The 21,922-nt window shown below is 42.8% G+C and overlaps 1 protein-coding gene across 1 annotated transcript in view; it reads left to right on the top strand.

Annotated features, from left to right (window-relative positions):
* RASGRP1 (RAS guanyl releasing protein 1) overlaps window positions 1-21,922 on the top strand; it is a 77,314-nt gene that overhangs the window by 565 nt on the left and 54,827 nt on the right. Inside the window, 1 exon segment of the mRNA XM_072808367.1 lies at window positions 3,694-3,875. Coding sequence (XP_072664468.1) covers window positions 3,694-3,875 — 182 coding nt within the window.

Genomic DNA, 21,922 nt, shown 5'->3' with positions numbered 1-21,922 from the left:
ACTGCGATTCAGGGGGCTGTCCCAGGGGAGCCTTGAAGATGGAGGAAGGGGCTAGCGCGGAGCCTCCCGGCAGGAGAGAGGCCCGGAGGGGTCAGGCGCCGTCGAGCTGTGCCCCTGGAGCGGGAGGGCCTGGCCCGGCTCCGTCCACGTGGACTGATGTGACGGCGCCGTGCGCAGCCCCCACACGGCGGGAAGCCTTACCCTGCTGTGCTTTGTGGAGCCGAGGGTGCTTGGCACCTTCTGCACCCCTCCCCGGGGTGTGGGCTCCCGGGCCGGCCCCTCGCCCGCAGCCGCTTCGAGGTACCCCGCGTCCACGCCGTGGGGCCGACGGGGCTGACGGAGGGCACAGGGCCGGGGAGGCTCCTCCCGGAAGCCGGCGAGAGCCACCTTCCACTGCAGAGAAAGTTGGGGCATCTGTGCTCTCGTCCTCTCTCGCCCCCCCTTACTGTTCTTCGCTAGATTCTGTAAAAGGTTCGACCTGACAGGTGCGCGCCCTCCCCGGAGGCACCTGCGCCTGGAGGGGATTCGGCCTGAAGCAGTGGAGAGTCTGGGCAGCCTCCTGCCGCCGAGCCCCGCCGCCCGCTGCTCGCGGTCTCAGAAAACACCTTCAAGTTAATCTGTGTCTCTCGGGCTTTATTTATTTGTTGTTTGGTTTTTTAAGTTTACGTGGGAACGTTTGGCGACAGCCCTTTAAAAATATGCCTTTGGACTTAGACCACCCTTTCTAGACCTGCCTATGGTGAAACATGTTACGCATCCTTGCCTACAGCCGTTTCACCAGAAGCCAGAGTGGTTCGAAGCTTTGTCAGGAAGCAGCCCGTCAAGAGACTCCCAGCCAAAAGAGCAGAGTTTCCTAGTTACGGGCGCAGAGAACCCCACTCTCCCCAGACCTCTCAGATTGCAGTTTGGTTTTTAGTAGGTTCTCTATGGTGTCTCGAGCCCAGAGCCTCCATCCTCCAAGATGACTTTGCTCACCTTCCCTTCACACTCCTGTCTGCTGGAATCTGCCCCGCTCCCTCTGAGTTCTGGTAGAAGCAGCTACCTCTCAGAATCACCTTGGGGAACCAAAGTGGTTTCCCCTACTGCTGACGTTAGGAAACATGACTAGAATTCGAGCCAGGGCAGTTTTTCAGAGTCCTCAGCGGTCGATGCCACCAACTGAGAGAGAAAATAGAATTTTCCCTGGACCCAGCAGTTGAGAGATAGAGGTTAACACCTCCCAGCCCCAGGGGGGAGAAGCCCTTTGTGGAGACACAGCTCCAATTGCGGTTGCCAGAGAAGTCAATGTGGAAGGCCTCAGAGAAAGAGACTTCACTTTCCTCTTTCCCAGCTTCGCCTTGGGTGGAGGTCTTCACGGTGAATGCGAAGAAACCAAGGCAGAAGGCTGACTGCTCCCACTGGCCACCCAGCACCAGCCTTAGAGAGTTGTCAGTACTTGGCAGGGAGGGAGGGAGCCTGGATGGGGAGCAAGGACTTTTACCAGCTTCCACCAGCCTGGGCACCCGTGGCCAGCAGCATTGCCTTGCTGAAAAGCCTGGATCTCCACATGTATGGAGATGTATGGAGACATGTGGATGTCCACATGTAGTGGACAATGACCGTGGAGAGTCTGCCCAGGTCTGGGGACACTTCCAGGGGCCTGCAGGAGGAAGATGTCTATTAACTAAAGTCAGAGAGGCCCCAGGTACAAATCCCAGATCTAGCACACGTGAGTCGAACAACCTCGGCTCTGTCACTTAGCTTTTAGATTCAGTTTCAACTTCATGAAATGGAGATAACATCTTCCTGGGCTATCAGCTTCAAAAACCATTTAAACCCCCGGTACAGTGCTTGCCATATCCTAGCTACTCAAGTCATTAATGCTCATTATTTTCTCTTGTTTTCAGATACTGATCTGATCCTGGGGTTATCACAGGGCCTAGATAAAAATCAATAATGGTCAGAGACTTGATCAGGTCCTGTAACACCGACTCAATCTTTCAGAAGTCATTTCCTTGGGTTAATAGATTTTCAGTAGCCAGCTGTTGATGCCGTTTCCTTGGGCCACCTGAGGTCAAAAGCAGAGTCCAGTGGCCACTGCCAGACAGCGTGGTGGAGCTAGTGTGAAACAGAGCTCAAAGGGCAAGTTCTTCCTTCTGCCGGTCTGGCTGTGTACTGAGAGTAGCCCAGAGTTCAGTACACTGTCCTTCAGCTGGTTTCCCAAAATCCATGTGTGCCCCAGCTTTTTATTTTAAGTGTTCCAGCTCCTTCTGGAGGAGACTGTATCTTATTGGAGCGGCTTCTCCCAACACTCCACCTGGAACTGGCTCTCTCTCCTCTAAGAACATCACACTCCTTATGCTTGACACCCACAGGACACGAGATTTATAGAGTTGTCTTTTCACGGTCTAGGTCTGATTCTCCAACTAGTTTTTTGAATTAAGAAACTTCTGGTTCACCTTTATGTAACAACATCAACAATTAACATAATGAGTATGTCTTAGAGTTTGCAGAGTGCCCTCACGTAGACTCTTTCACTGTGGTCCCCTTCCCCTCTGGCCTATCACAAGGTCTTGCTTATAGAATAAGCCCTGATTAATTGATGCCATTATGTGTTTATCAAAATACATAGTGAGTAGCTAAAGTTATGGATCAGAGGTAGATATTTTTTTTTGTCTCCTCTTTGGTAGTAAACTATGAAATAACCAAAGCCACAAAATTAGTTATATGTTCAAAGAAGTTACCAGCAACAATACTCATCACTATTAAACCTGAAAAGATTATAGATGTGTATATGTATCTAACGTGTGTGTTTAAATGGGAAGGAAAGTAAAATGCTTAGTTAACTTTCATATTTCATATTTCAAGTTGCAAACGACTTGTCCTGAAACGATGAGATCATGACCAAAGATGAAGCTAAGTGACAGTGGGTGAAGGTGCCCTACTGAACTCCTAAGCCATTTCCAGATCCAGACTTGTTCTTTTACATTCAGTTCTGGAATCTCCCGTTAGCTCTGGGTTTTTTTTGTTTTTGTTTTGTTTTTATCAGTAAGGACATAGTAGAATCATATTTAGTGGTGAAAAATGACTCAATGATGGCCTGTGTTAACAATGAAAAATGGAATCTTAAATCCAAGATTTGGGAGAAAGGCAGGATTAGCTTCAAATCTAAGCCCCACTCCCATAAATCCTCTCCCCGGCACACGGGTCCTTAGTCCTTGACTTCTCCTACACAGCCCAGAGGTGTTTCTGAGGCAACCGGACCTTCTGCAGCATCTCTGATATTGCTCAAGATGAACAAATTTAGCTGAACATGAGACCGATTTAAACAACCCTTCAGAACCAAGTCAGTGGACTCCCAGCTAAAATAAATTATTGCTAAGGACCGCCAAGATGGTCCTGCCTTCTGCCTCTCCCCTTCAGGAGCTGGGGCCAGCAGGCCAAGGCAGTTCCAACCCCAGGACGAAGAAGAGCCCTTGTTTCATCCCTGAAATTTCACCTTGTTATTTGCTTGGGAGATATCTCTTTAACAGCCAACCAGTCCGTTTGGTGCATTAGCCAAGTGGGAGGGGTATGTCTTCTATCAGCCCAACTCTCAGGATTAATTCGTCTTATCTCTACTCCTTTCCTGTCCAATCTCCCTTCAGAGCTTGGAGCTGCCAGTTTGTCCACTGGCTGCTCAGCTCACACTCACTGCCACCTCTTTTTCCCCAGGAAACCTCATGGCTGCAGAGCTGCCACTAAAGCAAGACTAGAGGTGAAGCCAGCCAGCAGCCCCCTCCACTCCCATCCCAGCCTGGCCCAGATCACCCAGTTCCGAATGATGGTGTCTCTGGGACATTTAGCCAAAGGAGCCAGCCTGGACGATCTCATCGACAGCTGCATTCAGTCTTTTGGTGAGTTGGCTAGCTGCCCACATGCATAAAAATCTCTATATTACTTTGTTCTTCCCCTAAAAAGTTGCTTTGTAGACTAGCAACCTAGATTGTATTTGGGCTTTAAAAATATCTTTTGAGCCTTTGAAATGTTAGAGACAGCGTGCAGTGCCTATGGCACATGACTGTGTGGGTGTAATAGGTCGTGATGAGAGGTGTGATTTCAAGTGAGAAAAGTTACTGAGGAGAGTTTGCATTTCCATTTTTCTTAGGATGAAGGTTTTTCTCATGATGAAAAATCTCATAAAATGCTATCGTGCATCTGGTGCTTGGACATTTTTCTGCTCTTGTGTTGTTAGGGCACGCAAAGACTCAGTTACAGGAGCAAACACTGTTATCGAAAAGAAATTTGAAAGCCTTTGGGTCATGTGGACAATAAAGTTTCATAATTCTCCTTATGATTGGAGAGTAGTTGTGATGGACTAGGGAAGGATAAAGCCAGACTGTCTGTGACCGGAAGATATTGGTTAGTAAGTATTGTTATTGAAGGTCAGGGATCTGGGGAATTGGCAGACAGACACACAGTGACAGTGAATTATCTAGAATGCTGCACTCCGTCATCACCATACTCAGCATGAAGGATGCACAGCTTAGCGTAGCTCACAGGCAGTTACCTGTAAATATGCCCAATTTGTTTTAAATTTTATAAGCACTGTATATTTCTTTTGGATTATTCGTGAAATAGTGATTGAAAACTACTAAATATTGGCTCCCCATAAAAAAAAAAAAAGGAATGATTAAAATTGATGGAAACTTCGTAGATCTCCAGCATCACTCTTCCCCTCTGTGCCCTGCTTTGAGTCCCTCTGTTTCCCACCATGAAGCACAGGTGTACATGTGGCTCAGCTCAGAAGGGCATCCTCAGCCCAGGCCCTCGCTGGAGCCTTCTGGGGAGTATAGGGGAGGCTTGACCAGATCCCAGGCAGCACAGAATGTAGACCTGTTAGAATTCAGAACTAGGGATTATTGGCGGGATGTGTTTACTGCAAATCTTATTTATAAACTTAGGAAAGATTTGACATTTTAGTCTCGTCTAGTACACTTTAGTACAATATTGAATAGTTTTGGTGATTTCCACGTCGGTTTAAAGCACTGGTTCTCAAATGTTAGTGCAGGATCACATGGAGGTGTTTTGTTTTGTTTACTAGACTGCTGGGCCCTGCCCCTACCTAGAGTTTTTGCTCTGGGGTTCTGGGGTGACGCCCAAGAATTGATATTTTTAACAAGTTCCCAAGTAATACTGATGCAGCTGATCCAAGAACCCACTTTGAGAATCACCACTTTATTGTTGTAGACTTTTTTCTTTTGTTTTTAACTGGGAAAAGAGGGAATCTTTTTGTTATTAGTGGGTTAACTTCAATTTTTTTTTCAAATTTTAATTAAATTTCTATTTACACTCTAATCTTTCAGTTAAGAATGACTTTGGGAGCAGAGTGAGTGGTTTTCTATTTTTTAAATAGTTTTAGGAAATACACAGGCAAAGAAGTGAACCAGAGGTCAGGACACTGATGGGTATATGGCCATGAGCAGCCATTGTTCATCGTGCACTCTACCTTCAACTCACTCCCAACTTGCATAAACTGCAGAGCTCCTCACATGGTTTTGGGAATCAAACTTACAGGTCTTTCACAGGGCACTGTGACTGTTTCAGGAATAAGGATTTTTTTTAAAATATTTTATCTGTTTATTCATGAGAGACACGCAGAGAGGCAGAGACACAGGCAGAGAAAGAAGCAGGCTCCATGCAGGGAGCCCGATGCAGGACTCGATCCCAGGACCTGGGGATCATGACCTGAGCCAAAGGCAGACGCTCCTCCACTGAGCCACCCAGTTGCCCCAGAATAAGGATTTGTATTCTTTCTCCCTTTTCCTGTTGAGAAAACAGGGACAGAGAAGTGTTATTTATCACACTTTCTTCCTCTTAGCCAATCCAGCAAAGGCCGTTTTCCTAACCTCCCAAAAACCATGACATCTGCCTTAGAAATTAATACCTGACCACTTCGGAAGTCCTTCCCCCAAAAAAACCAGGCCTGATCCATCCCCTTCAACCAGTCAATCCTACAAGGGCAAAAGATACATTGTTTTCTGGAATATGTTGACCTGAAAAAAAGTACCTTAAATTCCAAAAGCTATAAAAATCCCAATGAGTCCAAAGTCTTTTTTTCCACTCTGAGGAAGCAGTGATTGAGTGCCTCATTGCATCTGACACAGGCTGGGCAGGACACAAGGGAAAAACGGGTGGGAGAGACCCTGTTTCTTTATTAGAGCTTCGAATACCTGAGAGATGCACTGTTCAGGAAAAAATAGCTACACAACGGGGCAGAAATTTATATGAAAAAGGTGAAAAAGAGGGGAGGGGCATCTGGGTGGCTCAGTGGTTGAGCATCTACCTTTGGCTCAGGGTGTGATCCCCAGGTCTCGGGATCAAGTCCCGCATCAGGCTCTCTGTGAGGAGCTGCTTCTTCCTCTGCCTGTGTCACTGCCTCTCTCTGTGTGTGTCTCTCATGAATAAATAAATAAAATCTTAAAAAAAAAAAAAGTGAAAAAGAAAAGAGCGCCATGTGTGGGGGGAGCAGAGAGGGCACAGTGGTTTTGACTGCTGGGCTATGGTGGCCTTGGGGAGGTGGGGGGAGTGGAGCTTGAACCACCCAGGTGAGCAGAGCAGGGGGAGGATCACTAGCAACCCTTGACAAAGAATAATCCATGGCAAAATGCCTGCTTGTGCTTCTGCAGGTCTCCTCCGAAAATAGTACAATGTGAGCCTCATGTTTCTCTTGAACCTCATCTTACTGGTTATTTTCTCAGGTTTGTACCAAAAAGTTTTGCTGTACAATCAAGCAATCTAGCTTCGCTTTTTGTTAATGAGTTCAGATGCCTTCTCATTTTACTAATACCTGTGAAAAGAGAGGTAAATAGTCCAGAAATGTGGGAAAACCACTTTGTTTTTTGGTAATTTTGCTCTTGAGACTCTGTCTTCAGCACTTCCCAAACAACTTGGAGAGAGAGAAAAAATAAAAAATGCAAAACCCATTTTGAACAGAAAGGCTAATTCATTAATTTGGACTGCCTTCTCAACTTCACCTTCATGCAGGTGCTTTGAGGGGGTTCGAATTAGCTAGAACTGTGCTGTCCGATATGGTAGCCATTAGCTTCATGTCACTATTTACATGTACATTTCAATTAACTAAAATTAAAAGTAAAATGTAGGTCCTCGCCTCATTTCCTAGTAAGCCTCACTAGCCATACTTCAGGTGCTCAGTAGCCACAAGTGATAGCCACTGCTGGACAGAGCAAATGGACAATATTTCCATCATGGCAGAAAGTCTGCTGGACAATGGTGGATGGGGTAGGTGGTTGACTTGAAGGGGAAAAGCAACAGAGAGACCTCCTAGGACCTGTAGGGTTTACATTTTTCTAGCATCGCTAGGTAATATTCTGAATACTATCAAAGGCATCATGGACATTTGGGTTTAGCATCTTTACTGAGGCTTCTCTAGCATTATTAACCGTTCATTGCCACCCACACTGTCCTCAGAGGAAGGACTTACTGAAGTTCTTTGAAGGACGAGTGACCAGCAAGTACAAACTAAGGGTGCTCTTGAAGGCCTCCAGCGAGCCTCCCATTGTCACAGACAAGGTTCCAAAACTGTTATGAGAAACTCAGAGCCTTGAGTCATAGTTCACTGCTTCAGCCATGAAACAATCCACTCCCACCTTCTGGTTAATCAGAGGTCGTGCTTTACATTCTCAGCATATTATTGCTCGTTAATCTATCCCTCAGCTGAGCATAGCGAAGCAAATCATCACAACCTGGTACATTTATGTCAAACATATGTGAATCACACCATCTGTTCCAGGGGTAGAAAAGACCTATGAGATCATCTGGTTTTTCATGTTTTCACTTTTTAAGAGGGCTGCCAGCCTGGGGGGCTAAACAGAAGGCTTCACATGTCCAAATTCACAAAACTCTTCCCTTGTTCCCTTCCAAATGCAAAACAGCTTTCAACAGCATCATAAAGAAAACTGCAAACGTGTCCCAGAGAGGGGCCCTCAGCCAGGAGCCCTCCTGCTCCCAGGTGGGCTGTAGGAGGATATTCAGTGTCTTCGTCATACTTGTCAGTGCAAAGGGAAAGCAGCTTCACTAACATCCTCTATTTTATTGAGGGTTGTTTATTCTTTCTTGGGGTTCCATATGTATTGATTTTCTTTTAAACTCAAAACAACTCTGAAATTGGCAGGTCAGGTGATATTGTCTCCATTGGACAAATGAGAAAATAAATTGGGCCTCTGAGAATTGAGGCCGTTTTCCTCCTGCCCCCAGTCTAGAGAGAGAACACGCTGCTCATGTGCTTTTTTCCCTCTGTCCCCAACAACCACTTGCAACCTGAGCGGGGGTGCACTCAGAGCCCTCTCCTAGGAAGATCTCCCTTTATGCAGGGAACACGACACAGGCCTAAACCCTGTGCCTACATTCTGCAGGCAGGGTCTCCCCCAGATTAGAAATTAAACTCCATTAAATTTGAGGAATATTCATTGGACCCCACGTACATCTGTCTGCCTGAAATTCTATCTTGAACAAAGTGCTAATTAAAATTGCCGTAGGCATTGTACAGATGCCATATACAGAGACCTCCCAAACTAACAGCTATATTTCCTGCTCCATGGAGCACTTAGGTGTTAAAAGTATTTTATAGACCTCACCTTTCTAAGGGCAAAACACTACATCTACTTTTTAAAATTGGAGCCAGAAGGCAAACACATACTTGTTGGGACTGCACATAGTTCCCTCCGTGCAGAGGGAAAGCTGTGGTTCCTCACCACTTTACAACTTGTAGTCTGTGAACTAAAGTGAGGGGCCCAGAGGCAACCAGAATGCAAGACCAGGAGCCAAGGGTCATGATATCGAAGGGTGCTCAGACCCAAGAATGGGCAGCTCCGAGGAACAAAGCCAAGAAGGGGCTCAGAACTCTGTTGTGGATGGCTGGTCCTTTGTGAAGAAGGCCAGAGCTGACCCACTAGCCACCTCAGGTGAATGCCCAGATGCTAAGGTGTCATACGTAAGGGATGGTCCCCAGGGCACCCATGTTCTAAGGTTCCTAGACATCAGAGCAGCTCCTGGACGTGACTGTTGCTAGCCCTCCGGAGTGAATTAGCATTTTGTGGTCAAGCTGCTACTTATGCCAAGGAGTGTCTTTGCTGCCTCTCGGACAGGCTGGCAGCACCCACTGCCCCAGCCTGACGTGTCTGCCCTCTCATGGGTGTGAGGTACAGTGATTGCCAGGCTCGAGAAAGGAGGAGATGAGAGATCCCCTTCACTCTAATCTGTGCTCTCCTGCTGGTGGTGGTCACGACAGTCCTCCCTCTGTGATAGAAAAATGTCCATGGATAAGGTTGACAGTCTCTCAGGATTCCTGAGCACTTTAGTTTAATAACTCCATCCAGAGAGATGAGGGTGACAGCCAAGAGACAGACAGACGGTGGCTGAACACTCACCGTGGGCTGTGCAGGGTATGGGGCCATTACCTGCACTGGGCCCATGAATCTTCACAGCAGCCCCAGCAGCTGCATATTATTTTGCTTTTTTAATTAATGGGGTATTGAAGGGATCCTTGGGTGGCTGGGTGTCTGCCATCAGCTCAGGGTATGATCCTGGAGTCCCGGGATAGAGTCCCACATTGGGCTCCCTGCGTGGAGCCTGCTTCTCCCTCTGCCTGTATCTCTGCCTCTCTCTGTGTCTCTCATGAATAAATAAATAAAATCTTAAGAAAAATATAATAGGGCATTGAAGCTCAGGGATGTTACATGACCTGTGGACAGTGGCCCACCCTGTTAGTGGGGGAGCTGCTGGCATCTGACTCTGGTTGTCTTTTCTCCGAGGCTCTTGTTCTTTCTACACTAGCACAGGTTCTCCAGTTTGAACAGAAGCAGTGATCGTCAGGGGGGTGTGTTCATTCAGATTCTTGATGTCCAACTCCAGGGATTTCTCATTCAGCCTGCCGTCACTGTGGTTTTGAGGGAGGTGACCCATGAATTGATTTTGAGAAATACTTGCTCTCCCTTCTCAGTTGTACGGGCTCCCTCTAAAACTGCCGCCTGTCAATCGTTTGTCCATGGAAATAAACAGTGTGGGTACCTGTGACAACTACAGTTTGGTTCTTTGCACCCCAAGGCAGCAGTCCTCATCTGCACTGCCACCTTTAAGCCTCACTCGGACCAGCTTACGGGGTGCTTCAGGGCCTTGCTTCCTGCTCTGTGCTTGTCCCCCAGAGGTCAGAGGCCTGGAAGTAGTGGCTGTGCTGGGAAGCAGGAGAGGCGCTTCATCTAAAGTACTTCCCCAAAGTGCCACTTTTCCCACAGACTTTGTAAGGCCACATGTTGACACGAAGGGTATTATGTCCATGATGGAGACACAGTAGGAAATGGTGTGAAAGCAAAAGCACTGTAATGGGTAGTGGCCTGAAACAGCAGTAATTGGGCGGAGACCACGCCCAGGCCAATGTCTCCACAGTGGGACCTTCCCCTGTCTCCCTGGAGCACTCAGAGCTGCGGGGGTACGTGGGCCTTGTCCCGCAGGTAGTTTGGTCTACCACCTCGCTGGGGTTGTCCTAGAGAGGAGGGCAGCAGGGCAAGACGAGTGCAAGGGGGCCAGCATCATGGGCACCACACTCTGTTTGGTCCCATCAGGGTCCTGGAAGTCCTAAGCTGCAAAAGCAGGTGTTAAATTTTCAGGACTTTAAGCCAGTTGTTAGATACAACCACCATTAAAAGTTAAATTGTATAAACTTAACAATTATATTAAAAATGAAGGTAAGAAATCTCAGAACTCATCATTTCCTGATGTCTGACCACATTTTACTATTTTCTATGCTCCTGAGGTCTTGCCTGTTGCATCCACACAGTGTGAATGCTGCATGGCTGTAAGGTGTGGTGGGTACATCTCCTCCCGCCCCATGCTCTGTGAGGTCGTGCTGACAGCTTGAGGCTGCCTGCGTTGGGAGTATTTACACCATCGAAAGAGACAATTGCCGCTAGTCAGGGCTTCCTGTCAGTTGCTACCTCCCCCTCCCAGAGAGGCAGTTGTGCACCATTTCCCAGCATACCCCTTACTCCCAGCCACAGAGGGTACTTACAAAGCAAGGTGTCAGTGGGAAGGAGAGCTGAAAACCGGAAATATCATTTTGCATCACCCAGTTGGAAGATGTAATTATTTGCCATCCTTTGTTTCTTTCATGGATATATCATATAAAACACCTCCATGTGCTCTTCAAAGAAAAGGAACCATTTGCCTTAGAGATAAGGAAAGCCAACATCAGTGAAGTTGAAAATGTGTCTTCAAGTGACAGTGGAACTTGACAATTAAAGCTCGGTGCGTCTTATTCTGAGTTGAAGCCATTTTGGTTTTTGTTTTTAAACTTACCTCCTCTAAAAATTCTCCATGATTAAACCATCCCTTATTTCTGACCAGCCAATCCCCAGGTTTGTGACCTCTGTTCTTCACCTCTTACATGCTGTCTCTGTTTCTGATTCCATCTGTGTAATCCCTTCCCACTACGTGGTAACAGGTACTACATATAAGCCAAGCTTCTGTTGACTATGTTTTCCTAAGTGCATTTGCTAACTATATTTCCAATTATGTGGACCGCTCATATCCTTTACCTATTTAGCACTCTGTTTAATGTTTTTATTAGGTTTGTGAAAACTTTTTATATGGTAAAGCTGTTAACTCCTTGAACAGCATTTGCTACAGACATCCCCTCCCTTCCCTTCACATTTCCACTTTTTATGTCAATTTTGGGATTTTAATGCTTAGAAATTTCACATTTTTATGCATAAGTTTGTCCTCATTTTTTATAAAGTCTTTTCCTTTATTTACTCTAAGCTTGAAAAAAAAATCCATATTACAAAGATGTAGTGAATGTCCCATTGTCATTTTTTAAAAAGATTTATTTATTCATGAGAGACAGAGAGGGAAAAGAGAGAGGCAGAGGCAGAGACACAGGCAGAGGGAGAAGCAGGCTCCATGCAGGGAGCCCCGATATGGGACTCTGGGATCGGGCCCTGAGCCAAAGCTAGACAGTCAACCGCTAACCCACCCAGGCGTACCTCCCATTGTCATTTTTATTGAAGTTTTAGTGAATCCATTGTAGTTCCATATCCCACTCTTATGGGTGTTCAATGAAAGTTTGTTAGTAGGTTTTTGGCAGAGAAAAAGAATCCTCCAGTTTTGTTTCTGAGATTGTCATTGACTTAAAACCAGAGAGCTTGGACAGTCGCTTTGTAACTCAGAGCCTCAGTTTCCCCTTACTGTGATGGTATTGCAGTGATTTTTGAGATTGCCAGTATCTGGGAGAAGATGTCGTGTGGTCTTGATCATGATGTTGAATGTGAATTTTATAAATTTACATATTTGCATATTTAAAGAAAGTACTTTTGATCTCTTTGAAGCTAGTAGTACCCTTTGGGTGAAGACTTAGATAACCAATCAATTCTAAACCCATTTCTCCTAAATTATTAATACAGAATGAGTCTATTGTTCGTACTTTTTTTTTTTTTACAAAACTTAGCATAAAATTTACTACTTATATAAACTTTTAAAATATTATTTTAGTAATAGTTAACTTTTGAGAACATGATATTCACATTAATGTATTTTAGATACATATTGTCACTGAATCTGCGCCCTTTTATCAGTTCCTGTATTTACAAAGATCTAACTGTAACCCAGCCTTCATGTTTACTTATTAAATTTTAATAACTCTAAAAATTATTCACGCTCACTGCAGAAAATTTAGAAAACAGAGTCTAGGAAAAAGAAGAAAACTATACTTATCCATTCCACCACCAAGAGCAAGATAAGCACTATTACACTGTTTGGTTTATCTTTACACTGTTTAATATATCTCCCTAGATTTTCTTCTGTGCAATGCTTACAGGTACTATAATCATGTTAATTTTTCCATGGTAGATTCACTCTCTTTGCTTTCCATAATTCACATTTTCAACAATTATGATCTTACAGTCAATATTAGTATTTGTAAAGAGATGTGCTAGCACAGAGTTGCTATTTAATCCTAAAATGGATTTTTAAGAAATAATTCTGACATAATCCCTTCAAATGTGGGACATAAAAGTGAAGGTTTGTCTGGCAACTAAAATGAGCCCACTGAGGAATTAAAGGCATTACAAGAAGATTAGCTACTCATTTCTTTCTAATGCTAAGTGCTAATTGTGATAACCCTGGCTGACCATAGTTGTAATAAATCAAAGAAACAAGCAAAATGCTTCCATGAACTCAAAATTCTAGGTGTATTTGTTTTAATGCATAAAATCAGATGGCTTTTGTTGAAGAGGAGCTTTACTTTCAGAAACAGTGAAAAAAAATCTGATGTCTTTATTAATAAACTTTCTGAGGGACTCTTAAGAAGTAGCGATCGGGAAAGCTACATAGCAGAAACAAGGATCCTACAATTTGGTACATCTCTGATTCTTCTGCAGAGTAGAAGAGATGGTGGACAGTGTTGTGGCAGAGGCCTTGTTTGAGTACTTTGGTTTTTTCCAAAGAGTGGTCTAAGGCTTTGGGGAGATTGCTGAGGTTCTTGCCAAAATCTTAAAGCAGAAAATACTGCCAGGATGGAGCTTTGATTGAGGGACACCAGTGATTAATTTGAAGTAGACAAAAAAAAGTGGGAACCAGAGACACTATTCTTGGTGGGGGAGAGAGAAGCAGAGATTTCCAGTTCTATAGTGAGGAGAGGATGGACTGCCCAGAGTAGTCCAGTGCTCAGAGGTAAAGTCGTCTGAGAATTTCTGGGGTGGAGAAGCAGAGGTAGCCATGTCTGGCTTTTCTTCACTGATCTCTCTAAACCACCTTCCAGGACTTGTTTTTGTAATCTTGTGAACAGCCCCATTTTAAGGGGGCACCCAGGGCATTTAGGAGGCCAAGAAATGTTGTAGCTTTAGCATTTATGAGTCTGTTGTGTTAGAATAGAGTACAGATCTAATGAGCAATTAAATATAGATCTGATGAGCATAGAGGCTTTTTCATGTTCCCTTCTTCTCTGCCTTCCCAGTTCATTAGCATCATCATCATGGGCTCCAGACTTATTCCATCCAAACCTGCTTTGGTAGATTCACCATTTACTTCTACTTTCAGGTAGTTGAGGTCACCCCGAAGTGAGTCACTCTGGCTTCTGATGTGCTGCTTCCTAGAGCATAGTCGTAGTACTCATGCTGCCAGCTGTTGGGCTGTTCAGTTATTGTCAAGGATAAGCTGAGTGCTTGGACTCAGCCAAGTGACTCTGGGGCTCATCTGTTTGGTTCTGCATTAAGCCCTAGAGAAAAAGCTCCCCACACGCACTATGCCTGTGGTTTCCCAACCCTCTCTGTCCCCAGTGGCTTTGAGTCCTGTCACCTGGTCAGCAACCACCAACATCTACCTGAGATGGACTTAGCTTTAGTTAACTAAGAAAATGTGCCCTCAAAATTGTAACACAGGTAGGGGACCACCTTCTGGATTAAAGAGACTTAAGGGACACTTCAACTAGTCACAGTGTGTTAATATTTTTTAAAAATTGTGTGTATGTATGTATACATACACACATATACTCATTATATTAATACATAATTATTCATATGCTGATTGGGTATTCCATGATATTAGGGAATTACTATTCATTTTGTTTTATACATGTTAATGCATATTTTTTCTTAAGAGTCCTTATTTTTTAAAAATATGCTGAAATAGTTACTGATGAAATTATTTTCAGGGATTTATTTTAAAATAATAGGAGACAGGGAAGTGAGTGGGTTACACATGGACCAAACTTGGCCATGGCTGATCATTGTTGCAGCTGGGTAAGTCCATAGAGGTTCTCTACATTGTTTTGCCTACTGTGGTGTATGCTTACAGTTTTCCATAAGATCTTGGGACGCCTGACTGGCTTAGTAAGTAGAGTAAGCAACTCTTGATCTCAGGGTTGTGAGTTCGCATCCCAGATTGGGTGTAGATTACTTAAAGTCTTTTTTAAAAAATCAAAAATAATAATTTTCCATAAGATCTTTAAAAAGAAGTGTCCTCAAAGCTAAGAAAAATAGATGGTTAAGAACTATAGGAAATTCAAAGGAATGCATTCTAATTTTCTTAGATAATGAAATAGAGTATCATGCTTACATTAATGAGGGAAGTATGGTTCCATACCACCGAAATAATTTATTCATGTCCTACACTTGATTTTCCCCCATCATACTGATCCCATTCCCCATTCAACATAGAGATGTTGAATATCTGATATCCAGAAAGGCAAGAACATAAAACTAGAAACTTTAATCTTCAATCCTACCACCAGAGGTGGGACTTGGAGGTAAGTAAGTGAGAGAATGTAATATTCTCTTCCCCACCCTACCTCACCCCCCCACACACACACACACACAGTTTTGATCTGGAATATGCCGTGGCTATGGCACAGCCTGATTTCAGTAAGACAGTAGATTATAGAAGACAGTAGACATAGAAGGTGCCATGAAATACCACACAGCATTCATGGTCTTTGGAATCTACTCCTGACTCTACCATTTATCAAATGTTGACCATTGGTAGGTTATTTTACTATGTTTTTTTTTTCATCTATAAAATGGATAATAATGGCAAAAAAATGTAAAAGTTTTAGTTTGGGTGAAAACTAAATATGGTTGTTGTAGTAGAAAGCATTTACTTAAATTATTATCAAAATGCTATTACATAGTAGATACTCAAAAATAGTAGCAATCATGAGTACTGTAGGTTTGAATGTTAGTGTATCATTCCCTCAGATTAATGCAAACTGCCAGAAGATCCAAAACCAAATTATAGAGATACAGGATGGAGGTAACTGGCTGGAATGGCCATGTCAAAGAAATTACCAGGATGTTGTCATAATAGACAAACAGGTAGGAGTCTAGTGGAGTGCTATATATACATTTCAAAATTTTATATGCATTTAGGCTATATTAATAGATATTCAGTAAATAGACCCAAAGAAGTCTCTTATTTTTCAAAATATCAGGGCAATATATGTCAAAATCCAACATGAACTATCTTATGGAATATAGTGGAAGGAATACAGTTATTTAATAAAACTGAAGCACAGGAGGAGTATGGGATGCCTGTGTAGGCCTTGGGAACACCTGAAATTAGAACACCATCAGGAGACACTAGACTGTCTCTGTCTCCCCTTGCTCTTCCCCCCTCTTCTTTCTCCCTTCTCTCTCACTTGCTTCTCCCTGCTTGTCAATTAATTATTCTCTTTCATTGGAGATTTGTTTCCTTCATGTACAGGAAATATGGCACTAACAGCTGCGAATCTTGCATCTCTCATCAATAGAGATTTAATTTTCCCTCCTCAAGTTCAGTGAAAAAAATTGCCAGGGAAGAACATTGATTGGTTCACATTGAGGCAGGTGGCTACCCTGTGGTCACAAGAATGGAGTAATTTAAGAATGGAGCATTTCTGACTAGAATCAAATGAGTGAAATTATGTTTCCCAAAGGAAGGCTGCTATTCTGGGCACACAAAACAGTATCTGTCTACTGTACCAAGATCTGACCAAACGCTAGAGTACAAGGTGTTATTAAATTCAGGATTAGTCTCTGGGTCTTAAGATAGGAATGGAATACTAGAGAGAGGACTGAGGAGATATCTAGTTAAGAAATGATATAGAAATACAGAAATAGAATCTATGAGAATAGAAGATGACAGTACCTAAGAAGAAGACAAGTGGCTTTTTCTTTCTTCTTTGTCTTAAAGTGCTAAGCATTTATTTGTCCTGATGGCGTTAAGCATAGAAGAGTTAAAATGAGTTATTTACCTCCAAGAGGACAGATAAAGAGTAAATTGGACTTACATTTTAGCAAAGAACTTCAGCTTCCCATGTATAAAGGTATTAAACATCAAAGTAAGAACTTCCAGTTGGGGCTATAATGAAATATCGGGTATTAGAATTATTTTCCTTCTATAAACCACCATGAAATTGGACAAAATATGTGAAGCAAGTACTTTCAGGTATTGAAAAACAGGACAGATCTGTGATTGTGGATGAAATCAAAAGACATGAGGTAAACTCAAAATTCATCTTGGCTCTCTGTCTGGGGGCACTTTACAAATTGTGGTACAGAGAACTAGGATCCTGAGAGGAGCATCTTGCCTGGTAGAGGAAACAATCTTTATGCTTCTGGGATGGCTGGTGCTTGTGGAGTTAGGTACTAGAGAGAAGAGATCTCCTTTAGTCTGACTAAATACTAAACTGTGTCTGAATATGGTGGGAATCCATACTTCCTTATGGAAGTCTATGAGTCAGAGGAAGTCTCATGGTTTGGGAAATATTGTGGTTCCAACCAACCAGAATGGAGAAATAGAACACCTTGGGCATTCGGTTGAAACATAATAAAGATTGTAACAGGGGTACCTGGGTGGCTCAATTGGTTAAGTGTCTACCTTTGGCCCAAGTTATGCTCTCTGTGTCCTGGGGTCAAGCCCCTTGTTGAGCCCCTTGTTGGGCTCCCTGCTCAGCCCCTCCCTTGCTGCTTGTTCTCACTCCCTCTCTCTCTCAAATAAATAAATAAAATATTTTTTAAAATGTTTTTAAAAATGCAATATAGGCATTGAGGTACTCTAGAATACGAGCTACACTTGATCCATTCTAACAACACCTAAATCTAAGCCTTGACAGGATCAGTTTAAGGCTCCCATAAATTAAAAGCCTCTGTAAAAAAAAAAAAAAAACATGATCCAAATTCTCAGCTTATATCCAATGTACCCAGCATGTAATATAAAATTACAGACCTTTTAATAAGCAGGAAAATGTGACCCATAACCAGAAGTAAAAAGGTTAATAGAAATGAACTCAGAGTTGATGAAAATGTTGGAGCTAGTATATTAGGAATTATAGACAGCTATTATAAATATGTTGAAGGGCTTAAAATAATGTGAACAGATGGGTAACCTTAACAGAGAAATGGAAACAATAAAAAGAACCAAATGGAAATTCTAGAAGTGAAAAATATATCAAAAGGAAAAATCCACTGGATAGGCTTAAACCTACACTTGGCATGAAAAAGGAAAGATCTGTGAATTTGAAGGCAACTCAATATCTCAGAACGAAAAGAGTGAAAAGTAAGAAAACAAAAGCTAGAGTTTCACGTGACACAGCTAGAGCTGATAGGGGCATGAAAGGACCTGGGACAGCCAAAACAACTGGAAAAAGAATAAAGTAAGAAATTTTATAATGGCTTATTTCTAGATTAACTATAAAGCTACAGTAATCAAGACCATGAATGGATAGACAAACATATCCGTGGAACAGAATAGTGAATTCAGAAATAAATCCACATATGTAGGCACTCAATCTTCAACAAAAGCACCAAGGCATGTCAGTGAAAAAGGAATGTCCCTTCAACAAACAGTGATGGAACAACTGAGATCCATGAAGGAAAAAAAATGAACTATTACCTATATTTGGTACCATACACAGAAAATAATTGGAGACTGAGCCTGGAACTTGAATATAAAGTTAAAATTTGAATATAAAGTAAAACAATAAGGCTCCTAACAGGAGATAAAGAGGAGTATCTTTGTAAACTTGGGGAAGATATTTTTAGAGTGCAAAGGACTTACCATAAATGATTTATTTAGTAAGTTGGACTTCATAACAAAACAAAACAAAACAAAACAAAAACAAAAAAAAAACAAAAAACTTATGCTTGTCAAAGGATACCATCAAAGAAATAAATGGCCAGGCCACAGAATAGGAGAAAATGCTTAGCAATATATGTCTTACAAGAACTTTTATTCAAAAGATGTAAAGAACCATTGCAGCCTTATAATAAAGATGAATGTAATGGCCTGGAAAAGTCGTTGAACTCCCATTTCACAAAGGAAGACGTATAAATGCAAATAAATGCAAGAAATCCTCCACATCACTAGAAAATATGAATTATAATCCCTTTCTACCACTATACACCCACTGGAGAGGCTAACAACATCTGAAGGCCAACAACAGCAATTGAAGAGATGGAGCATCTGAAACTCTTAAACATTACTGATGGGGTTGTAAAATGATATAATTACCTTGAAAAACTATTCGGGTTGTTTTTTTTTTTTATTTTATAAAGCTAAAGATACATCTACCCTATGGCCCATTAAGTCCACTCCTAGGTGTTTATGCAAGAGGAAGGAAAACATATATCCACATCTGACCTGTGCAACAGTGTCCACAGCAGCTTTAGACATAAAAAAAAATCCCACATTGAAAGCAACCCAAATTATTATTCAACATCAAAAAGAATAAGAAAAATATGTTATTTATTCAACAAAATACCTATCAGTAAAAAAGGAATGAACCACTCATATAGTTAACATTGGTTAACCTCAACAACATTTTGCTTCATTATGCACAAAAAAAATACATACTGTATGATTCCAATATATGAAGTTCCTAAAACAGGCAAAACTAAATTTTTTTTTAATTTTATTTATTTATGATAGTCACATAGAGAGAGAGAGAGAGGCAGAGACACAGGCAGAGGGAGAAGCAGGCTCCATGCACCAGGAGCCCGACGTGGGATTCGATCCCGGGTCTCCAGGATCGCGCCCTGGGCCAAAGGCAGGCGCCAAACCGCTGCGCCACCCAGGGATCCCGCAAAACTAATCTTGGATATGAAAAAGTTGAACAATGCCTTCATGGTGGGTGGGGTTAGAGGAACTGATTGGGAAGATTAGGGAACTTGCGGGGTCATAGAATATACTAGATCTTGAGAGGAGTCTGGGTTACAAGAGTGTATGATGTCAGAAGACATCAAACTGTACATTGAGATAGGCCTCTTTCACTGTACCTCAGTTAAGATAGAAAAAGTTATTGGAAAAAATTACACCACCACCCAATCAGGCTACAAGAAACCTGTAGAATTTCCTCGTGTAGGAGCTTTGAGGGAGAGATCTTTTTACAATCCACATACCTGTAGTAGAACTTGTCAGAGGGCAGACCAGGACTTCTCAGGGCAGCAGTGGATGACCAGTGAAGGTGACTGACTTCCTGTTCACCTGTTTTCATTCTTTGCATTCCTCTGTGGTTGTGTGTGATCTAATATGTAAGGGCCAAGAGCTGAGAGACAAAATGTCTAGTAACTCAGAAACCAGGGCTCCTTTGTTATGACTCCATGGGCAGTGGTGGGGAAATAAATAAGACCCTGCTGGAGAGAGAGAATATCTTTATTTAATCAGGTGACTTTTCTGCTAACAAAATACTCTTCAGAACAACCCAGGAACTAAAGAGGTAAAATGCCAAATTACTTGAAGGTGAGTTCAGGGGACCACACCAGTTTATAGGAGGGGTTCCCTGAAATTTACCAGGAACCCACACATTTTTGTTGTTGTTTTTTAAAGATTTTATTTATCCATGAGAGACAGAGAGAGAGGCAGAGATACAGGCAGAGGAAGAAGCAGGCTCCCTGTGGGAACCCAATGTGGGACTCAATCCCAGGACCCCAGGATCATGATCTGAGCCAGAGGCAGAGGCTCAATCAGAGCCACCCAGGCACCCACACACATTTTTGTGAATCATTCTTTTGAATTTGTTCCAGCTGTTTTACCAGAGTTGCTGAAAAACTGTAACTAGTGTTCAACCCCCCTGTGAAACCTCTCTTAGGCAGAAGTGTTGTTAGTAGTAAGGGGCCCAAGACTTGGGTGGTGAGAAAGAGAAAGAGAAGTGTTTTAATATCCTAGATAAAATGCCCCAGTTTAAACAAAGGAGACCAGGGTCAGTCCTGGGATTGAGATTTTGATGTCCCTTCATTAATACCTGGAAGGTGATAGACACCAACAAACGCTTCCTGGGATACCAGGAGCAGAGGGGAAAAAGCCTACCCACAGCCCACACCCCACCACAGACAAAGACCATTAAGGAGGGCCTATGAAGGCCACAGGAGAACTGACATGTTTATGTTGGAGAGTATGAAGGGCCCTCATCTCTGGCTTCAGGGGTAAGATATCACCTCAACATATGGCTGTGCAGGCCCTATGGAGAGGAAAGCTTTGCTAGTTAGAGTAGGAAACTGCCTGTGGCCCAGATCAGTTACCTTTGGTCATAGGCCTCTGGCTTACCCCAGATTACACATTTCTAATGTATTTCTGATTGTGCTTTATAGATTATAACTAACCAAGAACCCCCCTCCCAGGAATTGGTAATGTTGGTACCAACTCACCTATTTAAGTACTTCCCTTCTGTTTAGCCCTGAAAACAACTGAAGGACCTCATCACCAACTTCTGAAACTGCAGGTGTCCTCATGGGATCAATTAGTAGTTTGTAGACCTACCCCAGGGCAGAGAATGAACTAAATGGTTTCAATCAGCCTACTCAAACTTGATCGATCATCAGATCCCTGAGATTTTTTTTTTTTTTAAGGGAGAAAATGTGCAAGTAGGGAGGGGAAAGGGAGGAGAGAGAGAATCCTAAGTAGGTTCCATGCTTAGCACAGAGCCCAATGCGGGGCCTGATCTTACTACCCTGAGACCATGATCTGAGCCAAAACCAAGAGTCAGATGCTTAACTGACTGAGCCACTCATGCATCCCAAAGAGATTTTTTTAAATGCAAATTCTGTGCCCCATATATGGGTATCTTAATGCCAACAGACCTGAGATGAGGCCTTGGAGCTATTTTGGAGGAGGTTATCTGGTTGATTCTTGATTGTTTTATTTTCAAGCTACCCAGGAGGTCTTGAAAAAGTCCATCAGGTTTGATAGATTCATTTGCTTCTGGATAAGCCTGAACATATTCATTCTGATATAGAAAATCACTGATTTCCCCATCCCACCACCCCACCCCTTGCCTGAAACTCCTCCATTAAGGCCTCCTCACTAAAAGAGAAAAAGGAAAAAAAGATTCACCCACCAAAGCCCAGAATTTTACTCTATTGCAAACTTTTTCTTTTCATCATGTTATCTTCTCTCAGAATGACTATTATTATGCAAATATGAA

The sequence above is a fragment of the Canis lupus genome, chromosome 32, assembly GCF_048164855.1.
Source record: "Canis lupus baileyi chromosome 32, mCanLup2.hap1, whole genome shotgun sequence".
NCBI lineage: Eukaryota > Metazoa > Chordata > Mammalia > Carnivora > Canidae > Canis > Canis lupus.
The sequence above is the reverse complement of the archived record's forward strand: the minus strand, read 5'-3'. Positions and strand labels throughout refer to the sequence as shown.